At 41.7% G+C, this 25,060-nt stretch overlaps 1 protein-coding gene across 1 annotated transcript in view; it reads left to right on the forward strand.

Annotated features, from left to right (window-relative positions):
• The first annotated feature begins 2,349 nt into the window (after positions 1 to 2,349).
• LOC308284268 (choline transporter-like protein 2) overlaps positions 2,350 to 25,060 on the forward strand; it is a 33,998-nt gene continuing 11,287 nt past the window's right edge. Inside the window, exons 1-13 of the mRNA XM_080724842.1 lie at positions 2,350 to 2,501; positions 17,106 to 17,154; positions 17,258 to 17,331; positions 18,282 to 18,366; positions 18,741 to 18,825; positions 18,955 to 19,068; positions 19,944 to 20,016; positions 20,842 to 20,962; positions 21,649 to 21,732; positions 22,286 to 22,398; positions 22,848 to 22,979; positions 23,660 to 23,759; positions 24,868 to 24,960. Of these exons, the coding sequence (XP_080580968.1) occupies positions 2,474 to 2,501; positions 17,106 to 17,154; positions 17,258 to 17,331; positions 18,282 to 18,366; positions 18,741 to 18,825; positions 18,955 to 19,068; positions 19,944 to 20,016; positions 20,842 to 20,962; positions 21,649 to 21,732; positions 22,286 to 22,398; positions 22,848 to 22,979; positions 23,660 to 23,759; positions 24,868 to 24,960 (1,151 nt within the window). The 5' untranslated portion in view covers positions 2,350 to 2,473. The remainder of the gene's footprint in view (positions 2,502 to 17,105; positions 17,155 to 17,257; positions 17,332 to 18,281; positions 18,367 to 18,740; positions 18,826 to 18,954; positions 19,069 to 19,943; positions 20,017 to 20,841; positions 20,963 to 21,648; positions 21,733 to 22,285; positions 22,399 to 22,847; positions 22,980 to 23,659; positions 23,760 to 24,867; positions 24,961 to 25,060) is intronic.

The following is a 25,060-nucleotide window of genomic DNA, read 5'->3' on the forward strand; positions in this document are numbered from 1 at the left end:
CTACCATGCATTTTAGCCGCGTCAGCCGCTGTGCATTGAAATCCGCTCTGTTGAGTTACTACATTACTACATTACCCCCCCCCCCCCCCTCACACACACACACACACACACACACACACACACACATACACACTATAAACCTCTAACAATACTAAGATATACACTACCACCCATTTTACCCGAGTCAGACATAACACAAACCTCTAATTTAGCAGAATATTAGGATTCCGGGACTGATATATGGTACAAGGAAGCCAGTGAGTAAGTCCATGGGTCCAAATTTGGATTCTACATAGTGAAAAATTTATGATTTGACACCAAGATCATTCAAATAGGACAGGTCTATGGTATTTTATTGCGTAATGCAAGATTACTGTATATTCAATGGCGGCCATCTTGAAAAATGGCCGCCATCTTGAAATTTGATTTGGCCAGATGGTTTTATGAAAAGAGCAATCCCTAAGGAGTATGTGTGCCAATTTTGGTGCTTGTATCCGCAAGTGAACGATTATTTCTGTTATCTGCCCGGCTACATGGCGGAGGTGTCAACCATCATTAATTCCATCAAACAGCATCTTAAAAAACGTGAAAGGAACATGTGAGCATCTATGTCATGTTGTGTGCTGTGAAGAATGTGATGTGATGCAACCCACTCAGTGTCTCGGAGCAATAATGATCATTATAAACCATTTTTGTCTACTCACTCTGTCTCAGAGGAGGGCTGTAGACATTACAGAAACCCACCTAACAGTGACCATCATCCATGCATCATCCTTGGGAATCCAAGCTAATAGAAATGGCAGGCTAAATATTCCTAGAAAGTTAGCATGCTATAATAGAATAAGCCATTGTTCTAACATTAATTAATTAGAATAAAATAATAGTTTTTTGAAATGTCCAAACCTGCCCTATCAATGATGTCACTGGTAGGCACTAGGCAGGTTTCTGAACTGACCCGTCCTCTGGGACACAGGCAGAGTAGACAAAATGGTGCCAGGTTATAATGAGCATTAGTGAGGACCAATATGAAGATATAGGTTGGAAATGGGTGTGTTTTTGATGATATTAACGTATAGAAAAATTATAAACCTTTTTTTTTTACTTGTTTCTCCAAATGTATTTGATTTGGAAAATTCCCACTTCCCATTGTTACTGCTATGCTGTGCTGAGCCCTACTCAATGGTTTGTTAGGGAGACGAACGAGCAAGACAGCATGAAGTCGGCAGCCACTTCTATTCACATGACAGTGAGGAGTTTCACTAGAAGACAAATGTCATGATACATGGGCAGCTAATAAAGCGAAACCGTCCTGAACACATTACACCCATAGTACTCAGATAACTTCACTGGCTCTCATGTACTGAACTGATTTCAAACATAGAGGTATAGATTTCAAAATACTAATTGTTTCGAAGGCTCTTAATTGTGCCAGAATGCATCTCTACGTACAAACCAATCTCACTACAGTAATTAACATGCAGTTATTAGTCCCAGGGGAAGTTTAGACCTTACTCAAGTACCCCTACATTTCATATCAGCACCACAAAAAGGGAGAAAAAAGGGGGGAAAGTCAAATAAAAACAATGTTGAATGTCCCCCACATATAATTTGGCTGCAAGTGAAATCTCATTCCGATCATTGTATATTTTACAGTTTGGCATGCCAAGATAACATCCTGTTGTGAATGGGGTCAGGCAATGTAGGCTAGAACTTCTAGAAGCAGCTGGCCTTATAATGCCATAAACGCATGAGTCAAACAGAGTGCAATCAGTCAGCTCCTGTTATTGGCTGAATTGTGAATTATTGAATAGGTGACATTAATATTTAATATCTTGAATGTTATCTGGACAGTTGAAATATAAGGTTATTGTTTGCTGTTGCAGTGACAACAACAACACATTCAATATGGACAATCAAGTGGGTGGGTGTCTGTCTGTCTGTCTGTCTGTCTGTCTGTCTATCTATCTATCTATCTATCTATCTATCTATCTATCTATCTATCTATCTATCTATCTATCTATCTATCTATCTATCTATCTATTTATCTATCTATTTAGATATCTCATCATTATTGCTGCATAAACATGAGCAATATAATTATAAAGTGTATATATCAATCTGTGTTTACATCTCTCTGTTTCCCCTGTTTTAGAATAAAAGGTCCCGTTACTGAGAGCATTCCGTTGAGTGCGTAAACTCCCGCCCACGTTGTGGGATTGGTTTAACCATACTGTCAATCGAAGGTTTAACCATTTTGATTGGCTGGTACTCGACAGTCGCCCCCCAGAGGAATTTCTCGAAATGTTTTGAAGCCAGTTCAGATTTGGAGAGCGGACTTCAGCCAAGTGTTCAACTACTGACACAGACGGGACGACAGTAGCAGGCAGCTCTATCAAAGCTGGGAATTATGGTCTAGCGTTCCTTTTTTGGGGTTTACTTGTAAACAGAAGACACAGCCCAGCACCCGATCACCATGGAACTGGAGGAGAAACCGAAATATGGTAATTATTTAAAGCTCAAGAAGTGATCGACCATATGGCTTCGCTGCATCTGTCCCCCTGTCCCGGCTGGGAATACCACTCTAAAGTAGTTTCCCTTTCATTTCTTTTTTTTTTTATTGCGATTGTGTAAGAAATGGTCTTCCTCCTATTTTTCCATGTCGAGGTTGACATGGCTGCTTTTGAGTTTAACTGTAACTCACTGGGTGTGCAATATAGTCTAACTGTAAACGAATCTGAATCAAATTAACCCTAATATGCCATTTTCCACTTCTAATTGACTGTGACAGCTGCATACAAAAACATTGAGTAGTTCACTTCTGGGAGTGGTGCAATGGACTTTAGATCGAGCTACTACACATACTGTATAGCCTATTATGACTTCCATGGGCATGCATGTGTGAGTTGAGTTATATTGCCTCGTGTAGGCTATTGCCAGCCTGCCAGGGTGTACAATGTCCCAGTTAAGCCTGTGCTTATGTGCAGTTGTTACATTCCACAGACTGCTATGACAGACAGGAGAATGACTGAACACTTTACAGGGTTATTTCAGACACAACCACGATATCAGTCTATGTATAGGGCATAATTAAAAAATGCCTTACACATAACAGTGGCATTCAATGGTTGATTTCAATACAATGTTGTTTGTTGTTTTAACTTTGTACCTAAAACAGTATTACATAGTCATACTTATATATATAAATATATATATATATATATATATATATATATATATATATATAAACACACACACACACACACACACACACACACACACACACACACACTGAATGTGTGTGTGTGTGTGTGTGTGTGTGTGTGTGTGTGTGTGTGTGTGTGTGTGTGTGTGTGTGTGTGTGTGTGTGTGTGTGTGTGTGTGTGTGTGTGTGTGTGTGGGTGGGTGTGTAGGTGGGTGGGTGGGTGTGTTTGTGCTCGTGCATGCATTCATGATGCTCAACTCTTGTAATTTTAGCTTAAGCTTTAGTTTCATTTCTGATCTCTCTAGGCCTAGGGTGTTGTCAAATAGGAGTGACCTGGCATGGTCCTCCAGCTGCTTTCCTCTCCTGCTCTCCTCCCCTCCCCTCTCATCTCTTCTCTTCTCCTCTCCCAGCCATAATGAATCCTTAATGCTTGTTTTCCTCTTCTGCACAGTGCACACACCCCTTTTCTGCCTCATGATCACTAATTGTGTTTTCAGTTGCTGATACCCATTTGAGACCCTTTTGCACTGGACATTACAAAGGTGCATTGTTTTCAAAAGGCCAGTGTCATATATCACATGTGTACCTTTCAAGCACATGAGTGGAATACAGTGATGATGATGATGATGATGATGATGATGATGACAAACAGGAAGAATGAAAGGGAGTAGCTTAATTGCATCTAGACACAAGGAACTGACCGATGGTGACACTCGCTTGAGGTCAGCCGCAAAGTTTATTGCCTCAAGAACACTATGATTAACCTTTGTCATCTACTTTAACTGACATAATGTGTCCGACCCCATGAGACAAAGTCATAAGAATAGGGTCGGGGTGATATTGTGTGGGATGGATCTTTTTTGTCCACCTCATGTGAGATGAGTCATGATGTTTTTCACATTACATGTTTTAATCTCCTCATGGCAACCTTCAACGGGGGTGAACTGAAGGAGATGGTCTGATAAATAGAACTGCAATGATGCTTTTCCTGCATGGATACATACCGGTACAGAGCAAAGAACATGCAGTGATATTAAACCGTTTCGATTTCCTGGCCGTGATATCAATGTTTCAATTCGTGCCCTATGAATCAGAGAGTGTTGCAGTGTTGTTGTAGATATTGTATTTGCAGGGTTTCTACTACTGAGTATTTCAGAAACGAGAGAGTGTCTGCTACTCCGCATAACGCACTCCACAATCCACTACTACTTAACATGTTGGAGTAATTTCAGACTGTGGTGTCGGGAAACCTCAATGACAGGCCGGGATCTGAGCCTTCCTACAGCCATGCCCAGTGGTACATAGAGGGTAATTACAGTATATGAGCCCGATTTAGGAGGGTGGTTTAAAACCTGATCTCAATGCTCTCTCATCTCTGTTTTACAGTACATACATCAAGTTTGCTAAATTGAAGGGTTCGTTTTTTTCTTTCAGCTACTCTAATTAGACCTTAACATTTTGGGCTGCTCCGTCTTTCTTTTTCAATTGACTTGTTACCTTGCAGTCCTCTTGTTACAGTCATGTTGAGCAGACAGCCCTGCCCTGGCCCAGAAATAAGTGCCAGTCACAGTTTCGCCTTTTCCATTTTGATGTGAATGTGTGATTATGCCTGCAAAACACAGTCATACCCACTTAAACAACATGCTCTTAAATCTGCCACTTAGCCTATACGCTCTGAAACTGAATGGCATGTCAGTGCTGCCAGAGATTTAAAAGCTACAATCTGTATGTTTCATATCCATTGCCTCTCAAGATAGAGAAACTTAATCGTTTTCCGCTGTAGTGCCCAAACTGTGGAACAAGCTTCCACCCCACGTTAGAGCGTCTCACACTGCTTGTGTTTAAATCACGTTTGAAAACTCAGAGACTGAGAGATGCTGTTTCCACAAGGCAATGTGTCTATATGTTGTCCTGTTTATTTTGTATTATATTTTACTCTTGGCATTTTAGTAGTTTAGTTGTTCAATGCTGCCATTTTAAATGTGCTCTATAAATGAAGTGATGTGAGAGAGGTAGTTACTATGTCCAAATTACAATAAAGATGGCTGCACATTTAGTGTCCACTCCGTTGCACTGTCTGCTTCAGATGACTTAACTGACATTGTCAACTAGTACATTTCTCAGTGGATCAACCACTGCAACTGAAGGGCAGATCTGAATCTGGGCCCACCCAGATTGATAGGTTAGGTTTCCTGGGGTCTTGCCTCAGCCCTATGTTTCCCCACCATATTGAGAATCCATGTGAACTTCGGACTTCCGATAGTATCACCAAGATGCTGTAGCCACACTGATTGTGGCCACTCTACAGTACATTATGCTTATGATTTTGCATCAGGGGCCTTTCAGACATGTCCCAGAATTGGCAAAGCGCATGTGTTCTAGGCCCTCCTAGAGCTTTTTTTTTTTTAAATCCTCTTAGTAGACCTTGTATTGAACTGTACTTTCCTGTGCTTTTTTTTGTGCAAACTTCTGATAAAGTATTCAATCAATCAATCAATCAATCAGAGTCATTATCTGCCACTGTCGCAGATGTGTTAGTTACTGTATATTGCATGAACATACTGTACCATATAAAGATTGCTAAAATAACATTTATGAATTAAAATAAGTCCTGGATTGTAGCTTTAAGGCTTATTGAGGGCAGGTAGAATTTGAATGTAGAGGTGAAGCATACTTTCTGTGGTGAGTTAAAGGGCCAGGGCCACCCCTAAAGACCCATGGGAACTTCCTGTCTATTTTTGTACAGGGCATTGGCCTTCCTTTTTCCCGACCAGTAGCATTGGCTTGTTGACCTTGGCCGATCTCGCAGCCTTTCCTCAGCAAAGCTGTCACTCCTTGTTAACGAGAAAACGTGCATTCTTGGCCTTCTGCCGGCCCCGTCCGTTCTATTGGGTGTTCCCAGACAACATGTTCTTTAAGTTTATGACATTTGGGTCAAAACTCTGCATATACTGTAGGGTGTAGTGGCACTAATAAAAGGTTATGATGAACGCTGGTGCCGCTTTGATATGATTTTCAGACAGGACAATACGATCATGTTTCCCCCTTCTTACTTCATCTGCTGTCGTCAGTAAACCGCCTCGCTAATTAGATGGATTCTTGAATCCGTTATGAAGCGCTACTGCAGACTGCTGATAACATGCTGTGCTGCGTGTTCTGTCGAGACAGAAAAGGTTCGGTTTCCAGGGATTGCACTAAAAATAGTGGACTCTACCATCCTTGACTTATCACACAATGCACGGGGATGTTTGCGTTGGTTTCTTAATTCTGTGCAGTGGGTTATTGTTGGTGTTGTCATTCCCAGGTTCACCTTTCATTAATACAGAGCGGAGGACAGTTGTCAGTCTTTTTTCAGTTCTCTGTGCTCTAGTCGAGTCTAGTCCTCCTAGCCAGTGGCATCAGTTCAGCAAAAGCTAGGGTATGGCAAAGATGGGAGTCCTCAAGGAAAAGAGGCATTACATGCTGCGAGGCGTTGTGAGCATGTAGATCGGATATTTTCAGTTTTTTACACAGGTTTCTATGGTTTCTTGGGCTGCATGGATATGGCAGCCCGGAAATGGTTGTTAAGCGTGCCACAATTAACAATAATGCATTGCACCTGTGCAGCTGACCTGCGGAACCTGGGAATATACCATTCTGTCAAGATGGGGAGAATACAAGCATGGAGAATATAATCATAGTACCTTGTTAAAGTGACCATTTAGTTAAATTTTGCATTTGTAGTTATGTTACTGTAATATAACAACATAATAACCAGCGCAGATAGACAAAAAGACATTCATGGATTTATATTTAAAAGTAACTTTTATTCTCCCCCCCTGGACCCAGGGTATGGCAGCTGCATACCCCTGCCATACCCAATTGACGCCCCTGCTCCTAGCCACAGTATCAGCAGGGGTTGTGTTATCTCCAGCAGACAGCCCTTTTGGCTCGCTAGACGTGAACTCCATGTAGTCATTGCTGTCACACAATGACTACACTATTCTTACTTGTGTAGTAAATGTGTCATCCGCCACATTTACTTCACAATGTGTCGGGTGGTAGCTTTTTATTACATTTTAAATGTTTCCTCTTTTGGCTGAAATATGCACAGTGTGATTGGCGTATCTTTTGCTGTCTGAGATACAGTAGTGTTGAAGTTTCACACAGGAAGCTGGACATTAGAGCACCACCACGCCCACTTAGAGGTTACTGTAATGAGAGACATGTGGGGGAGAGAGGCAGAAAGTGGCTTCCAGATCGTATTATGGTCTGCCTACTGTACTGGCTGGCTGGCAATGACATTGGCAACCTCATGCAGTGCTAGCTAATAGATAGATAGAAGATAGATAGAAGACAGACAGATAGACAGACATACAGAGTAAATTGATAGCGGCAATTAAATTCATAACAATGGTCTACTCATCAGGCCAGTCAGCTGAGTTACTAAACTATAACAACAACAACAACAGCAGCAACAAGCCCGGCGGCACGAGGGGGACGCCTGGGGCTCATCCTCCTCACTCGGACCGCCCGTTCCCATCAGTGATACTCGAAAACAAAGGCGAAACACTAATTTGCCTAGTGATCGCAACCTTAAACTCACGGATGGCCCCCCTAAGCCATTGAGTCCTGCCGCCGGGCCTGAGCATCAATGACATAGTTACCATTCAGATCACCCATTTTCAACCAACCATGGACCGGGAGTCTCTATTTTGGCTATGTCATTATATTGAAAACTTGATGCAAGATACAACGTGTTGTGTTGTGTAGATCGGCCATTTTCACAATAACATGATATTTTTTCTAGCTTTTTTGTTTCGCTTTACTTTCATTTATAGTCATAATGGTCCATTTGTGTTAATGTTTACAAATAATGCATCTCTTGCGACTTATGTCTTGAAACATACCCCAACTGTTGAGTGTGACAATACAGTTTATATTGTTATCTCAACATGTATAGAATTGAATGATAGGAGGTAGGATAGGGGTTTGCCGTTCTGACTGCAAAGTGGAGTTTATTCCAGGCTCGGAGCCAGGAGAGAGAAGAGTCTAGGATGTATCTGTATAAATCATTGTTTGGGAAAGAGCAAGGCATCTCATAATTCAATAAAAAAACAAACCTGCGTGCCAAATTGTATTTGTCTTTGTAATGATTTTAGTGGATGCAGCAGAGCATGAATGCCACACACAGTGTAGGTTTTTGAGAATTGGATTAGACCCCTCAATGAGAATGCTTTTAACAGATTAAAACTGCCGCCCATTACTACTCACTGTGTGGGTTCCAGAAAGAATCTTTGGCATATGATTTTCAATAGAACAATTACTTAAATAACTCCTTCTCTACACCACAGAAACAATGTGTTCTTCCAATATTAGTGACTTTTTATCAATAAAAAGGAAGATGTAGAAGAATGAACAACACAGGAACAATGCGGTGAGTGTGTGATGTCTAGTATCATGCAGCAGCAACAACAACAACAACAACAACTCGTGAATGTAATTACAATTACATTTGGTAGTACAGCAGTAGTCTGTTTTTTCCACACACAGTTTTTGTGGGAGGAAAATAGGCCAATGGCAGATGGGCCTGCCCTTTTGCAGTTAGCCATAACAACAGGCTGGATGGAAAGTTTCAGTCAGTTTCAGTTGAATGCCACTGTTCCCCTCACAGCGTGTTTTCGAAAGAGTTTGAAACACATAGATAGACCATAGACACAGGGAGGTTGTCTGCTGTCGGAATACTGGCCTCTTGTAGAGCTGCTTGAGTGAAAGCTACACATGCTCTCTAATTGCTTTCTACCAGAGAATGTGATGAATCGCATCCAAGAACTCCCATGAATGCGAGCAGCAACAGTGAAGGAAGGCAGTTCTGACGTCACTACTGTAGCAAGAACCCTAAAAGTTGGTTCGGAAGTGACTATTCTACAGGTTGGAAGATGCAGATGCGATATAAACAATTAAAAAAAGCAAGTGAAAAATCTTCATTAAAAAAGATAAGAAAAGGGAAACTAATTTGCCATTGACAATTGAATTCTCCACATTAAATGGACACTTTGCAACACATTTCTGGAATCAAACCTGGGGCAACTCCTGCGCCTAATTGCAATTTCTACTTTAAACTGAAGGAAATGCGTCCTGTTTTAGAATCTAGAACGGAACCAGTTCTAAAACCAAAGTTATTTTGGTGGAAAAGGGGCCTCTGTGAATTTGTGCGAAAAATGCAATACTACAGTATGCCCACAAGATGGCAGTAAACACTTGTGCTTTACTGAGCAGGGGACATTGGGCCATATGAGGTCATCTCCTGTTTTGTCAACATTAACATAGAAGTGAGTGATGCATTTGGCTGGTTCAGGAATTGTTGAAACATGTACACCAAATCTGGGCAACCACTTTTCAGTTGAGTTGGTCAAAAATAACCATTATTATATAATTACCCTTTATTGTTTCTCCTCGGGTAGTCAGAATTAATCTTTACTTTTAATATTACATAATCGCTCATTCTTTATGTTGAACTTTGAATATTACTGTACCTTGTTATGGGAAAATAGCCGATCTACAATAACCTGCCCAAAATAGGGATGCCAGCCTGGCAATAATTTAACCGCTTTCAACCATTGCCAGGTTGAAAGTGGTTAAATGATTGACTTATTCTATACTTACAGCCAATAAGACATAAAAGCAATGGTAGTTTTCACTGTCTGTAACTTGGTGATCGTGCCAGCCTTGGAAAACGGCTAAGTGATCACAACATGCCCAAAAAGGTATAGCCCACTTAAGCCTCTATCAGAGTCCAGGGTGAAGAGCTATTCACTTCACCGCAGTGTAGTTTTCTAGCTATCACCTATATACATAACAAAGCCTAGGTGATAGCTAGGAAACTACAACGAGGTGAAGTGAATAGCTCTTCACCCTGGACTCTGTTAGAGTCTTTATAGGCTATACACAGTCAATGAACAAAACTTGTTGTTTGGGCGTTCTGCCAGTGGATGAAATGGGTTAATTTGAGAGTCAAATAGCCATTGTGTTCCTTGGCGTCCACAGCAGTTGAGATAGACTGCACAGTGCACACCTGGCTGAATGTCATCTAAACCCTCCCACCTTCTATCTAACACATGTTTCTGATAACAGTGACTGGTATTCGACCAAATAGCCAACATTCTTTTTCTCCCAATGCAATTAAATGGGGATTTATTCTCAAAGGAAACATACCTGTTGTGTTTACAAATCAAGGCTGCAATAAAAACAAACTACTACTGTAGGCCTACAGTTAAACCATAGGCCATATGCCTACTAAAATAAGGACATAAACATAGGTGTGTAACATAGCTCTCTCTCTCTCTCTCTCTATCTATCAATTCAATTACATTCAAAGGGCTTTATTGGTATAAGAAAACATAGGTCTACAATTGCCAAAGCAGAAGTGTACACAGTAGGCTACAGTATAATCAATCAACATAATACAATCAAAATAAAATATGTACAATTGAAAGGGGTCTCTCTGTCTCTCTCTATCTGTCTGTCTCTCTCTTTCTCTCTCCCTGAAATAGGTTGGGGTCGCCTGTCCGTGTCAAACTAGTGTCTACACGTCCGTCTCTCGACCCCCTCCCCCGCTTATACGTGAGCTGCGTCAGCCTGCGTGCCTGTTTGGCCAGTTCAGTTTAGCAGCCTACCTGTCCGGGGAGAAACAAAAGAAAGAGAGGGCAGATTGGAGAAGAGAAAGGGGGGAGTAAGATGAGACCAAATCTGCTATATGGGAGAGAGAGAAGAGAAAGAAGGGGGTGGAGAGAGAGAGAGAGAGAGAGAGAGAGAGAGAGAGAGAGAGAGAGAGAGAGAGAGAGAGAGAGAGTACACTACACATTAACCACTTCACCCTAGGGGTGTCAAACAGTTTTCTCGAGTTTTGAATTCCCTGGATATTTCTATGTTGCAGTATTTGATACTTTTACTTAAAGGAGTAGTTCACCCCAAAATGACTTTTTTTCTATTGATTAGTCACACCAGGAGACTTGAGTTCAATAATACTTTTTTTGTATTTGTCGCATTCCTAAGACAAAAGAAATGGGCATGGGGACCCAAATGCATGGGCCTAGATGGGGACCCAAAAGCATTTGTTTGAGAATCAATGGGGTAAATTTACTTGACCCTTGACCCTAAATGTACCCCCATTGAATCTGACCCAAATGCTTTTGGGTCCCCAATCCATCCCTTATTTGGGTCCCCATTCAGAATCAATGGGGAAAAATGTACTATAATTTTTTTTTTGTCTTAGGAATGCAACAAATACAAAAAAATATTATTGAACTCAAGTCTCCATGGTGTGACTAATCAATAGGGAAACAAAAGTCATTTGGGGGGTGAACTACTCCTTTAAGTATAACATATGTGAGTTACCTTTTCCACCAACGGGGGAGGAGACTGGAGAGAGAGAGAGAGAGAGAGAGAGAGAGAATGAAACAGGTGGAGGAGATTTCACAGCAGAGCCTCTCCTCTCCTGTTGCAGCCAGGGCACCGCCATTCACACTCTGACTGGTCGAGCAGGTTTTACCTGTGTGTTCCCTCCCTCTCTCCCTCCCTCTTCATTTGGTCAGAGTCAGAGATAGCCTACTAAACATGAGTGGACAGTAGCCCCAAACTGAAGCCAACAATAGAAGAGGAAGGGTGTGTGTGAATTAGGAGGAAAGACTCAACGGTTGTTTTAACTCCCCAACACTCACTGTCCTCGTCAGCAGAACAGAGAACAGTCAGTGTGACCTAGAAAGGATTGTGAAGATGCCGGAGGAGGGAGGTTATTACGGAAAGCATGGTAACTATGAGCTACATACCCGTCTGACTGCACTTTATGTTGACTTCAGAACTTAGCATTGTTGTAGTTTTATTTAAAGCCTAGGAACTGCACCTTGCTCAACGGCTCAAGTGGAGCTTTACTTTCCCACTGCAGAAAATGAGTTTTTGTAAGCTCAAGGTGTTAGATAGATAGTAGATACCTTTAAAATCAGTCGCACAGAGAAGTATGTTCCTTTTAAAGTCAGCGTAGCCTGAGGCAGACTGGCTTGAATGAGTGTGAGAGGCACTGAGAGCTTCTGTAGCCTACTTGGAGTGAGAGCTTGTCCATGTGCAAATTTGAAATTGTAGCATTTTTTTTTAAATATTTTATGTTGACATATTCATACACCTGTGTTTGGAATGTTAAGTCACAGGGGAAAAAATATGATAACATTTTAATTTAAACATTTACATTTTCCAGTCAGTTTTGGGGAGCGCAATATTGATTGATTTTAGCAGTTCAAAAAAGGAAACACAGGAAAGTACTGTTCAACTTCCATTGGGGTCCTTTTTACTCAATTCATCAAATTTTGGTGGGGTTCTAAAGCCCCTCCCCCTATGAAGAACATTCATTGGGGGCCCAAAGTGAATCCTTGTCCCCAGAGGGGCCCATAATGTGGCAGAACACCCCTGGGCAGGTTTCTGAACTGTCCACAGCCCTCATCTGAGAGATACAGTCAGATTAGTGTGAGGACCAATTATATGAAGATAGGCCGTTAAACATGAAGTGAAGCGGTCCTTTAACAAATGCATCACTTTTCTAATCACTTGGAAGTAAGACAGTTGTGGTGGTAGCCAGGAAGGAAGGGACTTGCCATGTGTGTGATTGCACCAAGCAGGCAAGTTGCATGTGGTTTGCACCATACGCAAGTTGCATGTGGTCAAGAGTGCTGACTGCTGTTTGATCTGCAAGGTTCTAGCCGGTTGACAGTTTGCTTCCTGTTTTAGTTTTTCTCTGTTCAAAACAATATTTTCAGATTTTTATTTTTATTTTTATTGCAACCATAGGTCGCAGTTTAGTATGTGAACGGTCACAGCTTGACCGTATCTCTGTCTGTCTGTCTCTAACGCCTGACACTGTGGTTCCCCTGACACATCACTGTGACATCACATGTGACATCAGTTTACTATCAGAACCGCCACAGTTTGTCCGTAGACGTCCGTCCATCTGTCTGGACATGTACACTTTTTTACGGTCTATGGGTTTGTCGCTCTGACATCATGCTCTGACATCACTGTGATGTCAGGGGAACCACTCTTAACAGGGGCGGCATAGGCATAGCTCAGGGGTAGAGAAACCGTTATCAGAGAACGAAGGGTACCCGCAGGGTTCCCAGTTTGAATCCGGGCTCCCCCTGAGTTAATGTCGAAGAGTCCTTGAGCAAGACTCTGAACCCCTAGTTGCTCCCGGTGAGTAGGTTGGTGCCTTGCATGGTTTCCTCCGCCACCGGTGTATGAATGTGTGTGTGAATGGGTGAATGTAATGCACAATCTCTGTAAAGCGCCTTGGATGAAAGCGCTATATAAATGCACCATTTACCATTTAACAGAATGGGTTTGCCGCTCTGACATCACACTCTGGCTTCACTGTGATCTCACACTAACAGAATCCCTTTTATGCCAATATATAGAGTTCCCTGATGTCGTCAATATTAAGCCCATATCTAACAGGACTTCATATGGGAATGCCCATATATGGAGGCCACATTGGCCACATACTGTACCACACTAACAGAAGTGTGGCATATAAGGGTATGATGTCAGATGTCATAGACATCATAGGACTTTCACATTTTTGGGAAAGAATCGATCAGAATCTTGGTCTGTGCCAACTCAAATTAACAGCATCACAACACCACATCAACCGCCCGTTCAAATTTGATGGCTGATTTGTGTTTCATTATGTTTGTACAGGGGTTGGCACTGTACAAACAACGGGCACAAGTCGGTATCCTTTAGGCCTTTATCATAGCCCTTAGCACACATTTGCCCCATGCCTTTTCACGCGTGAGCGCAACCCCAAAACATTGTCATCATATGCTGCACCATACTCCCATAAAGTTTTGTGCTCCTTGAGTGTAACGTTTCTAGATTCTACAAGCTTGTTTTAGTTTTTTGTCTGACTTAAATACAGTTTATACGCATGAATATTTTATACAAGTGAAATTGAAAACATTCAAGATGAGTTCATATTCGTATACGGTATAAATATTAAGTCTACAAGCTGTGTGCTATGTATCTTTGCTGGTGCTGTTGTTGACAGTAGAGGTGTGTAGGATTGCAGCTATTTCGTTATCAACATTTTATCTTAGATAAATGTCACCGCTACAGGCTGGCTAATACTTTGGAACATGTGGGAATAAAATCAACACTTATTTTATTATAAAGATGTGTACTGGCGAATATTGTTGTAGATTTGTACCTTATTCGGCTTCCCACCCCGAGGTAGTCCTTGGGATGCATTGTATTGTAGAACAACCCTTATCTTGTTGCTTGGTAAACAATAAACCTAGCTTAGTTCAACTATGTTTTGTTGCCATACTGCAAAGGGCGCCTCAGTGTCATAATTCTGATTCAAATCAACACCACATTATAGCCTGGCGAGTGCTTGATTCTTGGGACTGATCCTCATTTTAGATTGATTTATTCAATACTTTATTTGTCAGAAATGTAAACAGCATGAGGTACCTCATGCTGTTAAGGTCAGACATTTAGGCTATTCAATAAACAAATATAAAACACTGTATGTAGGCCTACAAAGGAGAAAAGGGAGAAATGTCGCCTGTGAATGTCACCTCCTTTCTATGGGAGGTGGTTTGGCTTCTCGGCTGCCGATTACAGATGTTTTTTTGACGCACATTTTTGTATGTATAAGCAAAAAACAAGACAAACAAATGTATTTTATTTCATCACAACTCCACAAGCCCTATTGAACATCTTTCAAAAAGGATATGACCAAATTAGGGACTCCGGGTTGAAAGTGGTTACAAATCAAACTGCAGATACCTATGCCATCAAAAAAGTCAAGCTCATTATTGAGCCTGGTTCTAACACTGATTATTCCCTCTAATTGGAACCTGTGTTTGGTGGATGTATATCTGTCAGAGAGAGCTTTGTCTTGGTAAATGCATGTAGCAGCATTAGTATCCTGTCCACATACATTATTAATGAGCCGAGACGCCACTGAGAACCTTATACTCCTCGGTCTAGACCCGGTGGTTTGTGCGTCAGGAGGATGTGGATTTCATGGTTCTGTTGTGCTGGGTGGTATTTACAGTCTTACTGTATCTCTCCTCCTCAGTCACTATGCTCTGCACACTCTGACTTTGAATAACCTGCTTTTGTCTGAATGTATGAGACTCACTGAATCGTATCAGAACATGATGCTGAACTGGCCTCACCTCCTTTGGAGTCACATGTCTTGATTGAGTGCTTGAGGAGAGAAAAAGTGGACACACACACACACACACACACACACACACACACACACACACACACACACACACACACACACACACACACACACACACACACACACACACACACACGCACACAGCAAATTGAAATATTGATGTTCCACTTTGCAGGTTGGCATGGCTTTGTTGGTGGTGCTATTGTCAGACAGAGGGCTTTGTTACTGAGAGAAGTGTTACTTCCCCCAGGATTTGCTATGTCAGTCTGTCATTATTCCTTGCATTTTAGCTGAACATCAAATTGAAATTACAAACATATATACAAGCTTATACTTTGGTGTGTTTGAAAGAAATATGTGGTGATAACTTGGTCTATGCAGGGGTCTTCAATGTTTTCAGGCCAAGGACCCTTTAGTTTAGAAATAGATGAAGCAGGGACCCACACAACCTGTTTATAGATTCCATATAGTTTCATTATTTGACAGCACAATCGGTGTATTTTGGATTCATGTAAATTTGTGTTTTCAGATATTTAACCACTTGAACCTTCAATACTTAATAAACTTGACTGTTCACTCTGTACTTAGTCTGCTCTGTTTCCCCTCTACACCAAACGTCTTTGCCGATTTGGAGTTCCCCCTGTAGTGACTCTGAGGACCCCCTAGGGGTCCCGGACCCCTTAGGGGTCCCGGACCCCCTGTTGAAGACCCCTGGTCTATATAGTCTGACATTCATGGTCTTGACATATTGTACTAGCAACCCTAAAGTTTTCCAATTAATATGATATGATATAGTTTTGTGGCAGGTGTTATCTTTACCCCCTCTTGTGGCCTTGGCAAGTGCATTCTGCATGGTAGAGGAGTCACCAGGGTGGAATTTCTCAGGTTTCTAGGCGTGTCTACTTCTGCCTGTAGGGGAGAATGTGAGGACAGAGGTTGAATCCACCCTTAGGGTGCCCACACACCAAAGTACCTATGAGAGTGGAATCCGCATTCTGCCAATGCATTTCATTGAGAATGGAGCAGTTTCATGCCAGTAGAGGATTTCTGCAAAAAACGCAACATTCTCATTGAAATGCATTGGTGGAGTGCGGATTCCACTCTCATAGGTATTTTGGTGTGTGGGCACCCTTAGTTCATCAACCCTTAAAATTTGCAGTGGTGGAAAAAAATACTTCATAAAAAGAAAATAGTGTCAATACTGCAATGTAAAACTGCTCCGGAATTCAAAATCATTGGCGTCAAAGTAACAAAAAGTACAAAGTACTCATTGTCAAAAAGTATTTTGAAAATAGCAGGTCTACAATGTGTTGCATCGCGTGGCGATATGTGTGGCTGAAATGGTTGATGTGTTTTGTAATAATAATCAACATCTACAAAGTAACTAAAGTGTTCAATGTAGTGAGTAAAAGTACAATATTGTCCTCTAAGATGTAGTGGAGTAGAAGTAAAAGTATTGCAAACTAGAAATACTCCAATAAAGTCAAAATACCGGTTTGTACAGTACAGTACTTGAGTAAATGTACGTAGTTACTTTACACCACTGAAACCATCTGCTGCTGTGTAAAACCGTTTGATTACTCGGAGTCAGAGCTCTCATCAATGACTCATTGTCTACAGTAGCACGGTGCAAGCTGCATGCTTAAAGCTTAAAGATAATTCTGTTTGTGTCTGTGTTTGTAGGTGAACCAAGGAAATATGATCCCGCCTTCAAGGGTCCGCTACATAACAGGTGAGTTGGCGGTTTGGTATTGTTCGGCGCTGTCACATAGCTGTCTTCTATGTTTTGTTAATTGTGAAATTTCATCACCGGCATCCTGTTCTCTGTATTCCAGGGGCTGTACTGATATCGTGTGCTGCATACTCTTCATTCTTGCCATCCTGGCTTATGTCGCCGTGGGAATACTTGGTAAGGAAACAGCGCTGTTGCGTAGTGTGTGTCCCAATACGAACCTTGTTTTGATTATGTGCTGCGTTGACATTAGGGAAAAATGACAAAATGCCCATGTGCATGCTTACTAACTTAGCTTAATTTGTAGACTTGCTTTAAGTGTCTTGACAGACACTTTTGTCCCGCAATGAATATTGGAAGAGGGAGGGGTGTTACTGTGCTAGAAACCAATTTATTCTGAGGCAATAAGACTGTTGAAATGGCACCATGGTGGTAGCAACTTAAATATATATGTATAACATATTTGAGGCATGTCACTACCCTAGTCTCTCTTCCGGTCACTACACTTCACATATCAAACAAGCCCTTATGATGATAAAACATAAAAGACAAAATGACTGTTAACTATTGGAGCATTATTCAGGCTGCTGACACTATTTTCTATTTAAACATATTCTATATAGCATCACATGTTTATCTTTTGGACGTGCATGCTTTTTTAAACTTTTTGCATAACCAATCAACTGCATTGGCAACGTTGTCTCTGGAGAACAATAAACGACGGTTATATCGTTTGGGAAAACATTTCGCAATTTTTGTAATTATGGTTTCATAAGTCACAGCTTGATTACATCTGTGGTTGTCCTGTGTCATTTCATGTTGGAACCAAAAGCATGGTGAGAAATGTTAAACATGATGAATAAAGTTTAGTATAGTACTGTACAGTATTTGTATATAATTGGGAAACTGCTTTAATTTGTTGAAGATGTAGTGCGCAAAGTTGAGTTTTCGCCTGCGGGAACCAGTGAAGCGCTGCAATGTAGACTATGCTATCAAATGTTCATTTAAAAAGAATGTAAAGCAATTTTGGGTGCTTAGAAAAGTGCTCTTATTATAAAGATCCTATAGACTTATCTCTCCTTCTGTCTCTGTCTTGTCTCTCTCTGTGTCTCTCTCCGTCCTCCTAGCATGGTCCCAGGGTGACCCCAGGAAGGTGATCTACCCCACAGACAGCAGAGGACAGTTCTGTGGGCATGCTGGCACTCCACAGGAGTAAGTGGTCTTTCCTATCAGAGCACCGACTGTTGCAGCACTAGACTAGACCAGGGGTTCTCAACCTTTTCAGGCCGCGACCCCCAAAATAATCATATTTTAACTGGGGACCCCCCCACCCTGACGAGCACTAACAGTTGAGGCATTACATTTTGTATAACACTGTTCTATTGTGAAAATAGCACACACATGCTTAAGTGTTGCGAGGTGTTGTGAGCATGTAGATGGCTATTTTCAAACAATTTCAAATGGCCGGCCTCTCCAAAAGGAGGGCCAAACAGTTGGCGTGTGTTTGTGACCTTTGTACAAGGCCCTCTTGTTCTTCTGTTTATGTGGATATAAATACATATTTTGTGTATGTGTGTCCTGAGCAGGAAGAAGCCTCTATTGTTCTACTTCAACATAATGAAGTGTGCAAGCCCCATGGTGCTCCTAGAGTTCCAGTGTCCAACCACACAGGTGAGGTCTTCACGCTCTACTCTGTGTGGATTGGAAGAAAAAAAATAATAATAAATAAATGAACCACACATGCGGTTTTAGTTATTGGTCTTGTTTTAACTGGTATTGAAACGATTGTTTCCTCCTCAGATATGCGTGGAGAAATGCCCCGATAAGTTCATGACGCTGTTTAAGGCCTCCTTAATCCCTAAGGACTTTGAATATTACAAGAACTTCTGCAAAGAGGGGGTGACTAAAGAAATGGTGAGTAGAACCGTGACACTGGGAACGCAGTTGTAGTGACTGTTGTGACTGAACCAGGACCTATGCAGAAGGGTGGGGTACATGCTTTAGGCACTGAGATGACACTTGTATAACACGCCCTATTCTGGGGGGAGCAATTGCCAGAAATAGCCGATCTGATCTAGATCTGCTATTTCTGGCAAGGAGAATTTGTATAGAGGGAAACAGCAGACCAAATACAGTTGCAACTCTGGTTTGTTTCACTAAGAATGGAGTTAACTACAGATTTGTTACATTCTCTTGCTGAAGATCAGCAACAGCATTATTGAGCTGCTCGCACTTAAAGGGCGGGTGGGTGTGAGAGAAAAACTGAGGCCATGTTTCTCAGAACTATGTCCACCATCTCTACCCTCCTACTCATGGTGACGGGAGTCAGGGGTTCCTTCTTGCTCTGTCGATAGTCCACCACCAGCTCCTTGGTCTTGCCTATGTTGAGGTGAAGGTGGTTGTTGTCACTCCACTCTATGAAGCTCTCCATCAAGACTGCAGCTGACAATTATTCTGTGAACTTCTGTAATTGGCACGACCAATCTCAAAGATGTTCATGAACGACATTACAGAGCACTGTGGCTGGGAGGACAAATCAAACCTATCACACGCGCACGCGCGCGCACACACATACAGAGTTGTTAACCCCTCCAGTTTGTTCCCTGAAGCAGTCCTTGGCCTTTTTCAGATCACTCTTGACGGCTTTGACCTCCTCAGTGTCATGGGCCATGAAAGCCATCTTCTTTGTAGCATTGTTGGAATTGTTTAAATGTCCAGAAGAATATCTGTGACAAACTGAAACACAACACATACAACAACTATTCTTTTTTTCTCTCCTCCTGACACAGATCATCCAGAAAGGTGTTCCAACGGTCTTGTCGGAGGGTCTATGTCCTGCCATGCTGACACCTAGCAGGCCCTGTAAGTCACTTAGAGTATCAATCCTTCCTTCCTCATTCACAGACTGTCTGTCTGTCTGTCTGTCTGTCTGTCTGTCTCTGTCTGGACAATGTACATCATGTTGGGTGACAAATTCTATAGCAATTCTAGTGAACAAATACTATAGCATTGAGTACCGTCAGAGTATAGATGGAGCTATTTAACACTTACTTTAAAGCCATACTGTGTAAGATGCCCAACTAGTGGTCATTAGCCCTATAGCAAACCGCGGTCGCGTCCGCGTCTTTCGGACGTTTTTCGTACCTTCAGACCCCCGCGTCTGCCTCCACCTCGCTGAGATCTATCTTTTAAGGGGTCCCTTGTTCCTGTGCGTTCAGTAATTCCAGAGATACGGACTCCTTCACCCTGCCTGGTAGGCGAAATTACCTAGAGAAGGGATGGTACAAACGGGCGACAACAAATATGGCTGCCATAGCGACCCCACTTCAAGATGCGCTGTGATTGGCCGGCAGTTGTATAACCCTCGCTGTGATTGGCCGGTAGTGTGATGACGCAATTTTGGCGCGAGATCCGGTCCACGGCAAGGATCTCAGTTTACATACAGAGAAGGCTTTACAGGCTGAAATTCACGGCGCGGATCTTCTAAAACTTTTGTGATTTAATAGTTAGGAGAATTTTAAGATTTGTTTTATAAAAAAAGTTACATAGTACAACTTTAACAAAGGAAAATCACTTACCCTACATTTTTTAATAGAAGATATTTGTAATAAATAATAATAACAATAAGTAATAAATAGAAAACACAATATCTAATCGTAAACTGTTGTTTGTTCCGTGTCACTTCAGTCACTCGTCGATGCTTCCCAGCCCTGGGTGGCAAGGGAGGAGTGATCACGGTGGGGAATCAAACCACGTTTGATGATGGAAGTGGAATAAGAGATGCCAAAGACCTGGTGGACGGAGTCAAGTGAGTTCATCACCTTCACACTGATACATTAAACTTTTCTAAAATGGCCTTTAACTTAAAGGATTTTTTTTCCCCTACAAAATATTCTTATGGCGCCTTTTTATGTCTTCCGGGGGAAGTTCAGGCTAGTCACGAGTCACAAGTCCCGATTTTCAAGACAAAAGTCTGACTCTCACACACACACACACACACACACACACACACACACACACACACACACACACACACACACACACACACACACACACGTGCGCACTGATTTCACCAAGCTGTTAATGTTGATTACATGTTCTTGGTCGCAGTTCTGTGTGGAAGCTGTCAATGGCACAGACACACACGCCGCGACCGTGCGCACACGCTCGCACAAAATTCCCTCCCCCAGAAATTGTTCAGACGGGGCACAATGTCAGACTCAAGCGTCAGCTGAGTCTGAAATCAGGCTTGTAAAGTCCTGATGTTCGTTATTTAAAGCTTGAGCAGAGACTAAATCTCAGGTCCCTTTCTCTAATCCTTTGAATACCAGAAAATGTCTATACTGTTCTGCATCCTGCCACAACCTGCCCCAACATACACAGTATAAACAGTAGGCGCGATCCAGTTGAGCAGGTCTTAATCGCTGTTGAGGTATCATAACGGAAGCCTCTTCCCCTCTCACTTAATACCACCTGTTTATCTTTCCCACACAGGAATGCAACTGTGGTCATTGAGGCTCGTCAGGTGGTCATGAAGATCTTTGAGGATTACACAAAGTCCTGGTACTGGATCCTCATGTAAGAACCACCCCACACATCCTAAATCTTCTAGCACCATGGGTCTTCAACAGGGGGTCCGGGACCCCGAGGGGGTCCTCAGTGTTACTACGGGCTGTCCTCCAAATCTTTGAGTGATAGAAACCTTTTTTTCTTCTTTTTTATATTAACCACTTGAACCCTAGTGTCCATATTCTGAGAACTTTAGCCAAAAATAGCAGATATACAAGCTCACAACGCCTCGCAGAAAGAGCTTTTGTGTAGAGGGGAAAGAGAGCGGACTAGCAGAGTGAAAGGTCAAGTTTACTGAGTATTGACGGTTCAAGTGGTTAAATATCTGAAAACACAAATTGACACGAATCCGTCAAACAATGAAACTACTGTATATGGAATCTATGAACAAGTTGTGGGGGTCCCTGCTTCATCTATTTCTCAACTAAAGGGTCCTGCTCATAGCAGCAAATCACTTGCACTGTTCCAAAAAAAAAAACACACCAGCAAACTACAATTTGTCTGTAAAGTGTGAAATCATGTTTCCTCTTTATTTGTGTCCCCCCCCTCCCCCCTCCTCCAGTGGGCTGGTGATCGCCATGCTCACCAGCCTCCTCTTCATCGTCCTGCTTCGCTTCCTGGCAGGAATCATGGTGTGGGTGATTATCGTCATGGTGATACTGGTCATAGGCTACGGTAAGGACTTACTCTTAAAACAAATGGAAAATAGCTGATCTACAAGCTCATAACGACTCACAGTGCAAGTCATTGTGAGCTTGTAGACCCCTCCAAAATATGATTTGGGGGGTAGCGGCCTGAAAAGTTTGGGAACCCCTGACCTAGAAGACATATATAGGCTTAAGGGAGGGCGCAAAAAAATTCAAGTCCTGACCGAGAGGTGGTTTTTCAGGGGAATTTTAAAGGATGCTAGATATGTTGTTTATATGAAAGCTGAAATTCAATGTAAGTCATTGAAAGTGTCAGAAGTTTGACATCAGTAATCAATCAATTAGAATACAACAGATGCTTTGCATACCCTGCATACCCATACCTCTTCCAGGGAAATTGTTTTTTTGTTTTGGGTCAGTGGTAGTAATGGGTATGTGTCTCCCCCTGGTGGTGATGGTATGTACTATGTGTCACAGGTATCTTCCACTGTTCCATGGAGTATTACTCCCTGAAGGGAGAGCCTGGAGCAGATGTCACACTGCAGGACCTGGGCTTTCAGACAGACTTTGCCGTCTACCTGCAGATCAGACAGACCTGGCTGGCCTTCGGTGAGTACAGACACCCCCTCCCACCCACTCATCCACTCATATACTGTGGATGTGAGTACATGCTCACATGGCTGATCTGTATGGATTAGCACCAGCAGTGGTGGGAAAAGTACTCTCATGTTGTGCTTATGTACAAGTATCAATACTGCAATGTAGAAATACTAAAAGTCCAGAATTCAAAATGTACTCAGGTAAAAGTACAAAGGTATTGGTATCAATGTACTTAAATTACAAAAAGTAAAAGTACTCGTTCTGTGTCATTTTAAGTTTTCAGATGTGTGCAAATATTTTGAAAATAGTCGATCTACAAGCTCACAATGTGTCGCGGTAGATCGGCCATTTTCAAATGGCCGAAATGTATATAGGTCTGAAGTTGTTAATGTAAGTTTTGTAATAATTATCAAAATCTTCAATGTAACTAACTAAAACTTATATAATATTGACGGAGTAAAGGTACAATATTTGGATCCGAGATGTAGTGGAGTAGAAGTAAAAGTATTGGAAATGTTCAAGTAAAGTAAAGTACAGTACAGTTACTTTACACCACTGACCATCAGGTACTCATACATGTGTTTACAAATGCATTTGAGCAACATTTATAATTGAATAAATGACTGTGAACAAGCGCTGCCCCAGCGAATTGAATGCTTTATGTCTGTCTCTGTCTCCCTCTCTCTCAGTGATCATCCTAGCCATCGTTGAGGTCATAATCATCCTGTTGCTCATCTTCCTCAGGAAGAGGATCCTCATTGCCATCGCTCTCATCAAAGAGGCCAGCAGGTAAGATTTGCTATCAGACTGTTCTTTCTTTTAGAATTACAGCGCACAGAGCTGGGAGGGGCTGCGGACTATCGATGGAGGAAAAGAATGTCAAATGAGGACAGATTGTGAATTAAGTCATCATAATGGATTGAAATGTCGAGTTAACCCTGCAAGGCCCAGCGTTGCTTTTTGGCAACGTTTTTTAAATCATTTTTATTTTATTTTAATTAATGTTAATTAATAATTAGTTTTCCTGTTATTTTTTAACATTAACATCACCATTAAATCCTATTGTTTAGTATTACAATGCCATTGGCCACGATATTTGCATATAAATACCCCCCAGAGCGAGTGATATTCACACCTCCCAGAGAAGTTGAAATTCCTGCGTCCGGACGAACAACATCTCAATTTTTAACTGAAGCTATTCCTCACTAAAACATAAGTAAAATGCCTGTAATGTTTTTTTTCGTGATCATTAGAATGTCTAGAACATGTATATGTGTTATTATTGTGAAAAATATCCCCAAAATGCAAATTAGAGCATGATTTATGATGTATGGCTATAAAACCTTACAAAACATTATTAATTTTTTAACATTACATTTTCCTGTGATTAGGACTCCTACAACACCATCTGATTTTTTTATTTTTATTTGGCCAGTAGAAATTAATTCGGGCCTTGCAGGGTTAAGGGCCCATGCAGAGATGATGTCTCTAAAATGGAACAATGTAATGATGATGGATTATATTTGGGTTTGATTTGAATGCAGAAAATCAGTCTAGAAAAAAGAAGCTGAGATCCGAGCACTCGAGGAGATTAAAATAAAGCAAAGTTTATTCTATAAAACCAAAAAAAGCAGAAAGTCACTCATTTGTATTCAGCATTGTTTTGTGAGCGGGGCCTGCCGCTCCAACATTTGACCGAGTGTGTATGTCCGTATGAGTACGGCCTGTATGTTCATGTCCATATGAGTGCGGCTACAAACTACTACGCAAGAACATCAAACCACACCATTCCCATTGAAATGCATCGGCAGAATCATATGTCGAATAAAAGTGCTGTGTTGACCGTGCCCTTACTGAGCCCACCAAAACTCAACTGTTGTTGTTTTTCTTTTTGCAGAGCTATTGGACACGTGATGTCTTCCCTGTTTTACCCGCTGTTCACCTTTGCACTCCTGGCCATGGTCATTGCCTACTGGGCAGTCACTGCTGTGTATCCTTCTTACAGTGAATGACTGTCGACTGTATTGGGACCTTGCACAGATATGGTGTTATGATTAAGCCCCTTGTTTCTGGAACCGTATATGTACCCC

The sequence above is a fragment of the Nannobrachium achirus genome (assembly GCF_963921795.1).
Source record: "Nannobrachium achirus genome assembly, chromosome: 4".
Taxonomy (NCBI): domain Eukaryota; kingdom Metazoa; phylum Chordata; class Actinopteri; order Myctophiformes; family Myctophidae; genus Nannobrachium; species Nannobrachium achirus.